Below are 15,991 nucleotides of genomic sequence, written 5' to 3'. Positions count from 1 at the left end.
GAGAGCAATTTCCGCATCGTTTTTTGGAGCGGCAGTTATCTGTTTTATGATTATACCGTAAGCAATTGAGGCATATGATGGGTTTGTTTATGGATGGTCTCACTTTATTTATGCAACAGTACAGTCGAACTTCGAAAGGTAATTTGCTGGTACGAAAAACTATGCTAACTCGATGGGTTGGTATCTTATTTCCTGCTTCAAAGCGGTGTAATCAGTTGATTGCGAGGATGGGGTATTCGCTGCTGATATTTTCTAAAATTTCTTCCAGTTCCATATCAACTGGAACACCCGCTACTACTCCGGTTACTGATATAAAACTGCGCGGTATGTAAACTTTGTAGTTGCATTCTTTTAGAAGAGAATCTGCCTGCATCTTGTTCGCTGTTTTATAATCTTTCAGAAAAACAAGTATCTTGTTGCGACCCAGAGCTCGCATGTTCTCGATGCTTCTTTTGTATTCGTCCTGTTTACAAAGCAATCTTCCCAGGGATAACTTATTAATCCTTTGTTGACCGTTGTCGTCATTCTTTATCTGGACAATCACTCTGTATGGATATACGTCATGTTCATTGTATTCGTATACAGTATATGTTTTCGATCTCTGCCCCTTGTCGGGTGGATCGGACATTTTGAGGTTAGATTTTCCCTTTTTCTTTCACACTCTTAAAAAATGCAATTTTTACGCGTAATTCAACAAATATCACTGTTTAACCGTATATGCTTTCAATTTATACAATTTTTCCTATTTTGAAGGATTCCGTATAATGTAAAAATAACTGTTTTCCGAAGCGAATCGCGACAACACGTTATCCGAAATTTGCCACTCAACCGGAAGTGATGTTCGAGTATCTGAGACGCCCTCTAGTTCCTTCGAATCTCGCAGAGAATTACGGCAAGGTGAAGGACTCTCATGTCTTTTGTTTATATTGCTTTGAAAGGTGTAATTCGAAGAGCAAAGATCAACACCAGTAGTAGGATCTTCCAAAAGTATGTAGAGCTTTTTTAGTTTCGTTTATATTGTTACACGTAACTTTTAAGAGGATGATGGAAACATGCATCGGACTAAAAGCCGAAGTTAGGCGAATCGGGCGGGCTTTAAATGCATCGAAGTTAAAATACATGACAACAAGAAGCTTTAGAGGAAAAAAAACTATTGATCGAGAAACACATAAACCAAATCGAAACAATTTCAAATCAGTGTCTGGGTAGTGTCTCTCACCGAAATGATTCAATCAATAAATCAGCAAAATTTATCAAAGTTGCGGTGATTATATATGAAATATGATATTATTTAACAGCTCTGTTGAACATATTCGGTTCAATTAGGCTGTTTCTTCATGTGTTTCACTCGCAAGGTATTTTCGTTGCCAAAACGGGTTCAAGTTCCGTATCTGCGGTGACTTATTTGCAGATTTTCATTTTGATTTGTCAGTCTTTCTCATTAGATACGAGAAAAAAATGTTAAAAGCGTACAGCATCGCACGAAATTGACCATGTAAAGAAAACTCAGCAGACCGGTTATTCTATATAGCCCCGAGTCCAGGATTATATGAGAAACCTTAATGTTTTCGATAGTAGGGTGCTTCGGAGCATCTTTTGCGGAGTGCAAATAAAAGACGAAATGAGAAGACGTATAAACCACGAATTGCAACAACTGTTTGAACAACCACCTATATCATTCGCACAGCAAAAATTGGACGACTACATGGAAATAATTATTGAATCTGAACCAGCTGAAACAAGAAGAAGAGGAGCCTAGCGAGCAAAGTGGATCGAGTTGGCCATTTAAAATGGAAACTTGGGGCAACCCAATAACTTTTGACAGAATTGTCAGATCGACCAATGACATACCGCGTTGGAAGCGTCATTTCAAGACAATTTTACCATGGAGCAGTACTGTACTGAAATGAACAGCGACTTTTGTGTAATGTTTGTGCGGATATGGTGATTGGTTCCTATTTCGATGATTAATTGATAAATGATTTTACGATGTCCATTGTTCGTGAAATTTTTTTGTATGGCTACAGGTTTCAACAGGACGGTGCAACATGCCGTACAGTTCGACTAACAATCGATTTGTTAGGACCATTGTTCCCCGGAAGAGTATATCGAAAAACGACCCCCGAGATCACACGGTTTGACACCAGCAGATTTTTGTCGTGAATACGACTTACTTTACTACGGGGTGCCTTTTCAAAATTAGCCATATGGAAGAATGGGCAGAACTTAATCGTGAACATCTCGACTTGTATTAAGGGCAGCAACATAATTCATTCGCCATTTCATAAAAAAATATGATTGGGAATTTGAAAACAACGCAAAAAACACTTTACTTTTGCTTGACTTTTTCGCGCAAGGACGACGATTTTGAGGTAGTCAGGCACATATCTTCATCTGAATGCGTATAGAAGGGGAACCGTGGTCGAAAATTGATCATTTCTTTTTGTGTGTTGGATGGAAGCAGACGTCGTGAGAATGATTTATTATTTGCTTTCCGGTCGTCGAGGGAGCGATGTCATCAACCAGCAGCGACGGAGAGTGCACCTTCTGCGTGGTAAAAACCTCACACGCACAGGTAGCAACTCTCATTCGCTTTCCGATCATCAAGCCGAGACTCTGAGTCTGCTATTAGTTCTAAATTTAGTCAATGAACTCAGGTCCAGTTCCTTATTCCAGAATTCTTCTGTTCGATTCTTTTTAGAATCATAATAATACTCCCAAAGAATTATGTGACATTTTACTGTACTCTATGCAACCCATTTTGGTAGTCCATGCGAGAAATCGTCTTCAAGCTTCAGAGCTTAGTTCCGGAATATGGGTTTAGAATTCAGAGCCTGCATGATACACTGGGTTCTGGAAAAAGATTCCGGAACTGATTTCAGTTTCAAAATTGTAGTCTACTAAAATCCAACTGAATTCTGAGTCTGTTCTAAGTTCTGAATTTAGTTCTTGAGCTCAGGTCCAGTTCCTAATTCCAGAATTCTTCAAATCGGTTCTTTTGTCCTGAATACGACTTACACTGAGGTATTTTTATGCGATTTTTTATGCGACTTTTTTATTCGAATTTTCAGAGTTAAGCATTTTTTTATGCGAAGTTTCAGAGTTATGCGGTTTTTTATGCGAATTTTCTGAGTTATGCGGTTTCCCTTCTGCGGTTTTTTTATGTGAAGTTGTAGAGTTATGCGGTTTTTTATGCGAATTTTCAGAGCTATGCGGTTTTTTCATGCGGTACGTAAACTCGCAAAAAAAAATTCAGTGTACTTTACTATGGAACGCCTTTTCAAAATTTACCCTGTACAAGAATGGGCAGATCTTTACCACGAATATCTTTTGATGTACTTAACCCAACAACATATTGTTTTCTACAAGCTATCGGTAATATGATTGGGAATTCGTGAGTAAATTTTCAACTTCGTGAAAAAACCCTAAAAATAATTGAAAAACAAAGTTTTCTAAAATTTTGAAAAAAATTCATCACGCTTGCTTCTTTTTCGCATCCGGACGACGGTTTTGAGGTAGTCAGACACATATCAGAATCTACTGAACAAATAGAAAAAGGAAATCTTTGAATAAAAACTGTCCATTTCTTTTATTGCTACAGACGAAACTGGATGTCGAGGTGAGGTTCTCCCATTAACATCAGTAAGAACAAACCAAGTATAAAGCGTGAAACGCTCAGGTCGTCTTCTCATTTGGACTTCGGTTGTCAGGAGGAGCAGTCGGCAATGAAAGTAGACCTTTTGCGTGGTGTAAAGCCTCAAACGCTCAGGTCACAGAGCCAGTTTTCAGGATAATTTGATTAGCTTTGTGCAATTTTCGCAGTGCAAAATTCGCAACAGTGTTTAATATCTGAAAGAATTACAGAATGCCAGAAATTTATGCCTTCTGAATGCCAGAAATTTATCTCGTACGGCATTTTGATAACTTTTTTCACTGAAATATTCAAATCCGAAACGAAATGATTGCATTAGCATTAGCATTAGAGACCGCCCGTGTGTTGCTACTCCGTTATTGATCTGGACCAATTGAGATTGCAAAATGATTTTTTGAAGTAACATGTTTGGGAATAACACATTGTTTCATACTGTGCAAACTGTATTGAACCATGCATGCTGATCAATACCGACGCCGGCCACGTCCGAATGCAGATCTACTTGGGAGGGAAAGGATTGTTAGTTCGATGCATGTTGCTACTAAGAACCGAGGAATCCTCTGAATTCCCACATGCATCACAGGAGAGGATACTTTGTTAGTAAATGTTTTAATAATGTTATCATGTGTTTATTGCTCTGGGTAGCCGGCTACCAAGAATGTTTTAAAGTATTATCGTTTTATGTGTTACTTTGTGCTGGCAATATAATGCACGAAACAGTCAATCTCCGAAATTGACAAAACTCCGGACAGCCGGCTGTCGAGTATGCAGTCAATCGTTTATGCATCTACCTTTCGCGTTTTTTTAAGTCATGCAAAAAAAACACATTCCGATTGATAAAAAAAAGGTATCATCTCACTGCTAGGTGGATTAAGCACGTTTTTATAAATGAAACTACGTGATACAAAATAAACGAGCGAATAGGATTTAGACAAAAAAGTTGATTCATTGCATTGAAATATTCTAAACAGATATTATAAAATCATTTTAAATCACCAAACAAAGGTCAACAGATTTCACACGCGTCTTGATTCTTTATTATTTCCGATTCTTTATTATTTTTATTATTTGAATTGTTTATTGAAATTATTAATTGGTTATATTAGTTGATCTGGGCAGCCGGCTACCGAGAAAAATATTAATTTACTGTTTGCAATATTAATATCAAGTGTTTTTTACTATGTATTCAATATACCGATATATGTTATCTCTGTTATTAACTTTGTAATATAAACGGATTTGCGCAATGGTTGATTTTTATCATTCATTTTATAATCCTGAAAGACAATCAATAACATGGAAGAAGAAATCATTCCTAATAAAACTTTTCTCCGAAGCTAGACGGAAATTGATAGGTTGAATAAAGAGATGATTTAGAAAAATAGAGTAATCAGAAGTAAAACATTGAAAATATCTTATAACTGAAATGAAAAAGAAACTCCTGCAATTATCGCCTTTTACGACATGGAAGCAGGAACCCAGTGGATCTATTCTTGGTTCATTTTTTTCCGCCGGATTATACACGGCATCTAGGCTGGTACAGTCCGGAGAGAGCTAATAGGTACTATCAATCTCCTAGTGGACCCCAGCCCCTAAATCCGAAACGAAATGATTGACATAAAAATTCTGTATAGTTCTATTTAGAACAATAATTGTATACCCAAAGAATTATGCAAAATTTTCTTCACTATACTGTATACGGCCCATTTTTCAACCACTTGTAGTTTGTAGTAGAACTTCGTGCTGATTTGCTATATAAAATGCATAGCACCGACTTAGAAACCATTAAAGAAAGGTTCCTTTCAGAACCATCATCATTTTATCATAATGAACTATACTGGTTATTTCGTAATATTTAATTATGTGTCAGAATGTTTAATGTAACTAATCTGTACTTTAGTTTAGGAGTATCGTTTCAAATTGTAGTAGTGAAAAAGAGGAAAGCTTGCACAATGCACACAATCGATCAACTAATTGATATTCGAAAGTATAAAGAAAGAGTGTCAGTTTTATTCGTATTCACGGCATCCAGTTATGTCTCTGAAATCCAAGGTATACGCTGATAAGCCGAGAACCACAGCTCAACTCAAATGCAACATACGACGTGACATCACCATCATATCGACCGATACATTGGACAAAACTATGGAAAACGCCAAAAAAATGACACATTTTGTAATCAAGGCCAATTTGCGCGATATAATCTTCAAAAAATGTGCAGCTATCACATATCTCCTCGAACCAAAAAAAATTATAATCGAAATGAGAATAAATAAAAATGTTTTTTGTATTTTGTTGAGAAACAAATCTCGGTTGATTTTTCATTAGGGCGTATAAGCAAGTGACAGTTTCTCTTTAATCACTCTCTCTTTAGATTATTGTGATGTGATTAAAAAGATTTTCTTTGATATCACTATTCTGCTTGAAAGTCGAAAGTTTCGGGTATCATTTCATGCAAAGAGTTGAGTGATAAACGTGGAAACCGCTTAATAATTAATAGAAGAGAAAGTAAACAAAGAGAAACTGTCACTTGCTTATACGCCCTTTTGAGAAATTAACCGAGAAATGCTTCCACTTTAAAGGGCCCATCCTGTATGAAGTATACGTGCTTTTAGTTGCTAACGACGAGCTGCTATTGACCCCCTAAGGACACCTAACAGGACTATACGACTGTTTTACGCATGATTATCCCATATCCTATGGAGTTTTCTTTTTGCTATAGTTGCTAGGAAAGGTAAGGGAAACAAAAAAAAAAGAAAACAAATGTACTTACATCCAAATACCGCTGCACAAGCTCTGTTCTGGTTTTATCTTCCTGGACCCCTTCGGCCGATCGTTTCTCTTGAAGCAAAGCGATTGTTGCTTTTGGATCGAACATAGAGTTTGATCGTCGCTGCATTGCTTTATCGTAGATCTTACCCGTTTCCGATGGAGAGTATCGAGAAATTTTACTAAAAATTAAAGAGAAAATTAGATTTATCAACTTTAACACGTTTAACGTTTAATGGTTACCAGTCTGTGATGCCATAGATATCCTTCAAATGCTGCTTGAGTATTAACAGAAGCATGCATCCTTGTGCTGAGGTGATACAGTTCTGCAGTTCGGTTGTGTCCTCCGGTAGACGACCAAGGATTACATCCTGATCATCATCATCGTCATCCTCCAGTGGATTTGGCTCTGTTTGATTAGAAAAGTAAGTTAGATCATTACAAACTTCATTGTAACAGCGAAACAATTACTCTGATCGGGATTGTTCTCCGCGCCAGGCGGAGGCTTAAGTCCTTCCCGGAACGTGGCCAACAAATTAGTGCCGGTAACGGAAATTAGCACATCAATATGATGGATTATGTACAATGGTTCATCCTGCACCACATACGGAAAGTACGCTAGATTGTCCGCCAAATAGAGCATTTGTTTCAGCGAAATTTTTCCATCGTCGAATTGTTTCGTGATGGACTGCACTAGTGCCCGCCTCTGGGGTTTGGTATTACGTAACAAAGTGTATAAGAAACCGTTCATCGCAGTTGGTGGCTCCTGGGGGTCTTTGATTCTGAAAATTCGTCAAGTTATTGAATAGTTGAAACTTTACTGTGACGTTGATATGATTTACCTATAACCTCTAACTATACTACGGTCGTCATGCGTCTGTAGCAAGACTTGTAATTCATATGAGTACTGCATACCGGCGTGAGATTTCATATTAACAAAACCTGGATACTGCTTATCGATTTCCTGTAGATGACGATCGGCACTATGTGCAACCTGGAATTGTGCAAAATCGATATTTTTAATCTTATTCATCAAGAATTGAAAATCAACACAATACCTCTTTCTCCGGGTCCGTACTTAGGCATATTAAATAAGGAACTATTTGTACGGGATGTACCAGACCTTGCCGTAGCACGATCTCGACCACGCGCATCGCCCACATTCGAACACCAGTATCACGGTGCAAGAAACTTCGCAAAATTTCCTTGAGGTATATCTGAATCACCCTACTCGCCATACCAGATGATACGTCCCCCATTTCCTTCAAGTCCTCTGTTTGCGATTGTTTCGCCCCTGTTGACAAATCAGATAGTAAGGGTTATTTTAGAAACATTGTCTACATATCGTGAGCTTTTCTTGTATGTTAGCGACGCCTACAATTCCACACTTTTATAGGATTCCATTCAAATAACATAGGATGCTATTTAGAAATTCGGAAAAATTCTTCTAGTTTTGGTCGAAACCCTATGAAACTAAATATCTTTGTCATACTTTTAATAAACAAATAAACGCTTCGAAGTCATTTTGGATCAATACAAACTATGTGATGCAAATATTTCGACTGTTAAAGGTCTTCCTCGACTAAAAATAATGCACAATAATTCGGCGCAGGATACCACACTTACATTCTTTGTCATTCCGAACCATCTTGTTCTCCTCTTCCGTCAGATACATGAGAATATTCTTCAGCACGTTAATCTTCATGTCCGTCAGCACCGTTTCCTGTGTTAGCAGATAATTATAGTATTCTCGCAGTTCCGTTTTGGTCAGATATTCGTAGTTCTTCACACAGAAGTTACCCATCGACAGTAGGGTTTCCTTGCAGATTTCACTATGACTGCACGATAGAAAAAACGCCAATGTGTTGTAAACCTCTTCACAAATACTTGCCGGTAGCGCTCCTGCGAACAAAACAAGCACGGTACCACTTAAATAGTCGCACTCAAAAGAACCATTAACAACAAATACCTTGTGCATCCTCGCCTCCACCGTAGACAGCCGGTTGTTTGAAATCGAAATACCGCATAATCAATCCCACGGTGTAGATACTTCGCCGAAATTGTGGCCTGTATAACTGCTCAATCGGTACCGTCGGATCACTCATTATTTTTTCCTTGCTGGACACTAGGCCTTTGTAGTAAAATCTGTAACGGTTGAAAAATACAATTAGTCATGGCGTAAGAAACGAAATATAAATGAATCGACATACTTGGAGAAACAGTCTCGTATTAAGGTATAGTTCTTGGTAATTCTATTTACAACCGCCGACAGACAGGACACACAACTTAACACTACTGCCTGACTTTGTGTGACAACCAGCATCATCAGATGCGACTCCAGGTCAGCAAGGAAAATCTCGCTAGGATGCTCCATCAGAGGAACCACCTGTGAGGGGAAGAATAAAATCAGCTGATCAATCACCACCGAATCATTTAGTAGTATATAACCCAACCCACCTGTTCTAAAATTTCGGCTACACTACTGATAAACTTATAGTTTATAGCATTCTGGCAGCGTATATTAAGATACGGTTCCAGAGTCATCGCATGATTCACCAACAAATGCGGTTGTATTTTGGCGAAAAGGTGCAACGCAGTGATGCAACCGACAAGCTTTTTATTTTCTGAGCTTTCCAGTTTCATTGTCGCATCCACCAGGCCATCGACGATCTGCTGGCAAGCTTTGATTAGCGTTTTCGGTATTTCCTTTTTCGCCTTCGAATCTTCTTTGCTCTCTTTTGGTTCGAAAATCTGCAAAATCAAACATTTGTTATGGATTGAATTCGACATTTGATCGTTCAAAAATATCGAGAACTCACCGATTTCAGTAACGCATCAAAACCCTGAGTTCCTGTCTCATGGGACGAGCAAACGACATCGATAATCTGAGTAATTTTCCTATCCATGGCACCCTAAAACAAATCGTATTAAATCTTGATTTTCACGGAAATCTTAATTTTTACCCCACATACCTTATCGCTAGGATTGCACGGCGTAAACCACATCGTCATAAAAACATCCATCACAAGTTTCTGAATTCCTTCTTCATCGTTGACCCTTCGGATCATCTTCACACAAATGTCCGGAATCTTATCCTGTTCCGGATATTCGATGCAAATGTCGCGTAATATTTTGATAACCCGTTTTCTCACTGATACACCCGTATCCTGCAAAATAATTTTTTTTAATGGTCAATTCCCGTACACCTATGAATAGTTGACTTTTATACATACCAATATCCTCTGCGATATCATCTCATAATACTGATCAATTAAATCCGGATCGGAAAGAATATACTTTCCCACCAGATCCACCGCGGCTTCTCGCACCGAAATGGCAGTGTCAAGTAACTTCTGGTGTACTCCCATCTGCATATCCTTTCGAGCCAGTACCATCTGATCCACCTCCACGATATTGCCAAGACATTTCATGGCTCGCGTTCGTATCGCGACGACCGGTTCGCGTACGACAAGAATGATTTTCTGAAGGTATTTGTCGAAACTCTGGGAAAATGATCGCTTACTCGCTAGGTATTGGGCAATCAGATTCGCATTGTTGTAGTCGATGTAGGTTTTTATTTCGCTGACCGTGGCGTTCAGGCCACTTCCACCGAACGGACAGATTTGTGCTAGGTAATTAGTCTTCCGAATGTCCAGCAACCGGAAGATTTCACTGTTTAGCTCCTGATCCACATCAGGCTTTATTTCGTCGATGTCGGAGTCGTTTCCACCGCCATCGGACTCGTCGGATTCAGTGTGGTATTTTTTACGTTTTTTCGCCTGCTTCTTCCTGGACGCATATCCCTTTTCGCCATCGGCGATGCATTTCTTCCGTTGGATGATGTCTCGATACCATTGCGTGATGTAGAAGTGTCGTGCATGGTTCCACACGATGTTGCCTTCTTGTGCATTCGCTGCTAAAAAATCCAGCAGAATTTTTTGCAAAAATTCAGTCCTTTCCTCTTCCTCGTTCAACTGGAATTTGGAATTTTTTTGGTACTCATCCCCTTCCTTCTCCTGTTCGATTTTAATGTACTTTATGAGGGAATCCATCGTTCGTACTTTGCACCTAGATTCCACCGTGTCCTTCCGTAGGCGTGCGGCTACAATTCCGAGATATTCCAATGAAACCACTCGAATTGATTGCTCCACCCCTTTGTCGGACATCTTTTTTACCAACATTGTCCCTAGCAAACTAAGGAGCAGCTCCGATGCCGGCCATTCTGGTTTGTTAACTGTAGTTAACAGATCGTGGATGAAATTCTCGAACAAAGGACGAAAGTCCGTTTCGCTTGAGCGGCTTTTACACTTATCCAAGAAAGTCGCCAGAAAATTACCTCCAATACTTAGGGCCGTATCGTATTTTCCGATAATGAACAAATCGACGGACTTCGGGTTACTGCTATTGATCACAGCGTCGTTGTTTGCCTTTTTCGGGTTATTATCTCCAAAGGATTCCGGTAGTATGACGGCGCACTGAATCAACTGAAGTACCAAAGCAGTCATCATTTGAATATTACCCGCGTTATTGACAAGCTTGTACGGACGGAGATTCCGTTTCGAGTGCGGAAGACGATCGATCGACGAAAGAATGTCCGCGACAATGTTTCGCCGATGGTGTGAATACTTTTCATTTTGAAAAATTGATGTCACCAAATCGAGACACACAAACTGAAGCGTTTCAATGTTGTCTACGAAGAATGGCTCCACTCCAAGGGCAGACGCATGGATCACAATGGTATCCACAAAGTGGAATTTTTCGAACATTGTTACCAACAGTTTACCCAATTCTACAATTTTAGTGTACAATATCGATAAACCTTTCTGCTGGTAGCTCGGTATTTTTTTCGTTTTCTTCCCGTCAACTTTTTTCTTCGTTTCGACCGAATACACAGGATCGTAGGAGGGAAACACCGTTTCACGCAACTGGAATTGCACAAACTTGATTATCGCATCGATGTTGTCCTCTTGCAGAAACTTGGTATTCTTGCAAGTATAGATTGAACAAATCAACAGCGCTGCCTCCATAGCGTTGAGAATTTTTTCGATACAATCGTCTCCAACCAAATCATCCTGCAGTTCAGACCCACTGAGGTTTTTAGCAGAATGGATAGATCTCATTGCGTACGTTATCAGCAGGGTTAGTTTGTTCTCCGGAATAGCTTCGATCGCATTGCGAGCTTTCAGTTTAGCTGCCTCCGCCCCTATGCTACTCAACATGCTCGTGGCAATGCAATCTTGCTGCTCATCACCATCGTCTAAGCTGGGCGCTTCGGTTTCATCTAGCTGATCGAAAATTTTGTTCATGATCGACATAAACCTCTGGTAGGTATTCGTATTCATTAGTTCCTCTTTAGAAAGTTTTTTCACCACCGGAGCGACAACCCTTTCAACCCGTCTCAGTTTGGGCTTACTGAACATATCTTCCGGATCAGCCGCGTCATACTGTGCCCTTCGTTTCGCCAACAAACCAGTATACCGTCGTTCGTCTTCCTTCATTTTACTGAATATCATTTCATTGCTTTTCTTTACCAAACCAAGCCGCATTGCAGCTTTCGGTTCTGCTATCGAAAACTTCTTCAGACCTTCTTGCATCAATAGAAGATGTTCCTCGTTCAACCTTTCCATTCGAATTGAACATTTCTTCAGCGTTAAACTATCCACTTCGGTCAACTCCATCATTTTGCAGAGCTTTTTGAGATTGACTCGTTCAGGTTTCCTTACAGTAGGTTGCGTAGGTTGCGCTGTTTGCTGTTGTGGTTGAGGGGTGTTAGGAATTATCGGAGCGGTAGTCGTTGTTGGTGTCCTCATTAGAGCTCCCGTGACGCCAATGGAAGTTATCGGTGCCAGTGCTGGCTTCGGAGGAATTGCGTTTGCAACTCGCTGTAGCGCTCCGGAAACAGATATAGGCCTTTGGGCAGTGGATGTCGGAGTTCCTGGTGTAGCAGCAGGCGTTCGAGCTGACGTATCAAGTGGTCTGGGTTTGTATGGTGTAGTCACCTGCTGATTTACTTGCTGCACGGCAGGAGTAACGGCTTGAGTCTGCTGGGGGTCTTGCGGTTTACGCAGAGTGGTATGGGTTTGGTCGGTTTCGGGTGCAGTTGTACCTTGAGCGGGTGATGGCCTCCCTCGGGAATCCAGATGCTTGCTTTGTTGTTGTTGCAGATATTCACTATTGCGTGGAGCTGCCTCCGGAGTCTTCATGAGGTTATTTGGATGCTGCTGTAGGGTCTGCGGGTGAGGATACTGATGATTGTTTAAGGTACTGTTACCATTCTTCAACTGAGATTGCTCATTTGCAGCTGGACGAGATTGTTCTTTCGCAACCGCAACATAATGCTGATGCTGCTGAGGCTGCTGCTGCTGCTGCTGCATACTGTTGACCAAATGTTGCTGTGGGTGGTGCTGATTGGGGGAGGCACTATTTTTGTTTATCACATATTGATGCGGCTGAAGTGGCACTGGTTGCTGTTGATGCGTTATCTAAAAAATTCGATGTTAATTTAGTGAAAATTATTGGTCCTAATTGAATTTAGAGATACTAACCTGTTGCAACACAGGATGCGGCTGCTGCTGTGGTTGCTGGGGAACATGGTTGGGTAATTGGTGCTGTTGTGTGATCACTTGCCTCACAGGTCCTGATACTGGAAGTGCATTCGCGAGAGTACTACCGGTGGCCAATATTGGCTGTTGTGGCTGCTGAATTACAGTTCGATGTGGATCAACCGCTGTTCGCTGTTGTTGATGTTGAACCTGCATCTGTTGGTTTTGTATAACCGACTGGTGTGTCACAGAAACGTTTTGATTGTGTTGCTGTTGTTGTTGTTGTTGTTGCTGGTGTAACTGTTGTTGAAAAAGTTGCTGCTGTTGTTGAAGCTGGTGATTTTCTGAAGAGTTGGAGTAAGGAATATTTTGAAGGTTAATAACTTGCTGGCGAATGATGACTTTTGGGGGAGATGGTTGTTGTTGCTGTTGTGACTGCAGTTGTTGCTGTTGCTGCTGATGTTGAAAGGGAAGGTTGGTGGGAATAGGATGGCTCAGGTGCGCTAATTGAACCGTCGTTTGTTGCGGTTGTTGCTGCTGCTGAACGACCACTGGTGGGTGATTGGGATGGTGGATGGTAATTGGGGGCTGACTGAATACAATTTGCTGCTGATGCTGCGGCGAATGCGTCTGCAGAAACTGATTTGTGTAAAACTGCGACTGCTGCTGTTGCTGTTGTTGTTGTTGCGCTTGCAACGGCTGATGGTGTGTTTGTATGGAAGAGTAGTGTTCGCTTGAGAAATTAAAAACTTGGGCTTGTGATGTAGATACTAGAAAAAAGAAAAGAACAAACGAACTAATAAAAGTCGGTCCGAGAAAGTGGGGACCTCAAAAGCAAGTAAGCGGTTGGTGGGTGGCTGTTACAAATGCTTGTAATTAGTCAAAACAAAATGAAATATTAGTGACATACTTATTAAAAGCTTGTGATCGATGTTTTGAAGATCGCTAATTGTGAAAACCGCTAAATTTTACTCTTGCTGTAAATCTGCAAATGTGACATGCATACAATTTTGGTATTCTCTAGATTTAGGAAACAACAGTCTAAAGTACAGGAGATTCAACAGTAGATTAGTCATTTCTAAGACAGTTTATATTTTTTTCGTTTGAATTTCTAAATGAAAAATATCACGCTTTAATTCATTCAATTAAATGTTAGAAGGAACAAAACGTCAAGACAATGAAAAATAAAAATTGACGTTCAGGAAGTGTCATACAATAAGCTTTAGCAATTAACCAATTTCGAAGCATGACATTCGTGATCGAATTCGATTTGATACCCTATCATTAATGAACGCTGTTCTATGTTTGATGAGTTAGAAAATCACAACAGACCAGAAAAGGAAACTGTTTCATTTTAATGTTAAAATAAATGCAATGCGTGAACGGGGATCAATGACACGATGATTAGATTAGTTCCTACCACGACAATGAATTAGTTGCGCATATTGACTTTATTTAACTTACTCATTTTCTGCTGTTGAGTCAAGATCTGCTGTTGATGTGTCTGGGGCATGCTGAACACGTCCGGTCGGCAGGAATGGATAGATTGTAATAAAAGTGGACCCTCTTGCAACTGCTTGCTGGGCGATTGCTGAGCATACTGATCCTTCAGTTCTATGTGATCCGAATTGGTCTGTTCAATCGCAGTCACTAATTGCCCGATGAGACTATCGTCCCTCGTGGCTAGCAGATTGTTAGCTTCCTCGGCCACTCGCGGATGAAACAACAGTGAACGATTTAACGTGGTGGATCCGGTGGCAAGTGAGTCTGATATCGGGAGTTCACTGAGCACTAAAAATATTGAGTGAATTCGGATTAACTTATACCACACGTAAGTCAACAATCGCAAAAGGTACTTACGATCCGATAGACTTGTCAGACCAGCCAAAGTTGTAATTGGAACACTCGGTATATCTCGATCACCCATTGTTAAAGTTGCGATGGTATGGAGCCAGGTAGAGTATTTAGTATTGACGATGGTAGATTGAAGCTTCCAAAAGCAGGTGGAAAACAATGTTTATCCGCCAGCGTAGAGCTCTACAATTTATCTTACTACGTTCAGTTTCCTTACTGCTATTACTGTGAATTCAGTTGGCATTCGCACATCTGTAAAAGGAAAAAGAAAAGAAATTAGCAATTACGGATTCTGGTAAACACGATAGACACTCGCCAAATGTTACCCAAAACCCAACAGAACAGAATTTATAAGACAATTTGTTGTTTAAGATACTATAAAATCCATGAGCACTCTTTTTTGGTACGATAAAACGAGCTTTGACCACCGAAAAATGAAGTTTATTGTCTCTTTTTGTAAAGCTGTCGTTCCTCTATTCGATGCAATACACCTAATACGCGCTTTCTCTTTATCACTAACACACCACAAAGACTGTGTCACTCAACCAATCTCACTTTTCACAATATTCGACTTGCTGAGTTCATAACAAATGATTTAATGTAAACGCTCCAGCAAGTAGGCAACAACGTAGATATGCATAAGAATATGGAGTCTTAAACAAGAAAATGTTTTAATCCACTCAGTGATGGAATGATGCATCTCCCATATTCTTATATAGGAGCAATTCCAGAAATTAACAGCAGGAAAGGTTGAAAAATCAGGATCGACTTCTTCCGATTTGGACGAAGCTTTGCACACGCAATAGGTAACTTAATGTGATTAGCCTACAAATTGATGCAACATGGATTACTTAACATCGATTAAATCCATAAAGTTTGTCCAAAATATATAAAGTGGCCAAAATACACTAAGGTCTTTTTTTATGCGGTCTTTTTTATGCGGTTTTTTATGAGACTTTTTATGCGACTTTTTTATGCGAATTTTCAGAGTTGTGCGGCTTTTTTTATGCGAAAATTCAGAGTTATGCGGTTTCCTTTCTGCGGTTTTGTCGTGAATACGACTTACTTTACTACGGGGCGCCTTTTCAAAATTAGCCATATGGAAGAATGGGCAGAACTTAATTGTGAATATCTCGACTTGTATTAATCGCAGCAACATAATTCTTTCACTATT

At 39.9% G+C, this 15,991-nt stretch overlaps 1 protein-coding gene across 1 annotated transcript in view; it reads right to left on the bottom strand.

The window, feature by feature from the left end:
• Positions 1-15,991, bottom strand: part of LOC131431386 (nipped-B protein) — a 43,439-nt gene that overhangs the window by 6,912 nt on the left and 20,536 nt on the right. The window contains exons 3-17 of the mRNA XM_058597068.1: positions 14,824-15,069; positions 14,428-14,754; positions 12,967-13,733; positions 9,655-12,903; positions 9,394-9,588; positions 9,241-9,333; positions 8,879-9,172; positions 8,632-8,807; positions 8,391-8,566; positions 8,048-8,323; positions 7,480-7,715; positions 7,264-7,415; positions 6,893-7,203; positions 6,665-6,830; positions 6,426-6,603 (exon numbers count right to left, since the gene is read on the bottom strand). Of these exons, the coding sequence (XP_058453051.1) occupies positions 6,426-6,603; positions 6,665-6,830; positions 6,893-7,203; positions 7,264-7,415; positions 7,480-7,715; positions 8,048-8,323; positions 8,391-8,566; positions 8,632-8,807; positions 8,879-9,172; positions 9,241-9,333; positions 9,394-9,588; positions 9,655-12,903; positions 12,967-13,733; positions 14,428-14,754; positions 14,824-14,890 (6,663 nt within the window). The 5' untranslated portion in view covers positions 14,891-15,069. The remainder of the gene's footprint in view (positions 1-6,425; positions 6,604-6,664; positions 6,831-6,892; positions 7,204-7,263; positions 7,416-7,479; positions 7,716-8,047; positions 8,324-8,390; positions 8,567-8,631; positions 8,808-8,878; positions 9,173-9,240; positions 9,334-9,393; positions 9,589-9,654; positions 12,904-12,966; positions 13,734-14,427; positions 14,755-14,823; positions 15,070-15,991) is intronic.

Source organism: Malaya genurostris, chromosome 2 (genome assembly GCF_030247185.1).
Source record: "Malaya genurostris strain Urasoe2022 chromosome 2, Malgen_1.1, whole genome shotgun sequence".
NCBI classification, from domain to species: domain Eukaryota; kingdom Metazoa; phylum Arthropoda; class Insecta; order Diptera; family Culicidae; genus Malaya; species Malaya genurostris.
Note: the sequence above shows the minus strand (reverse complement) of the source record. Positions and strands in the feature narration are given on the sequence as shown.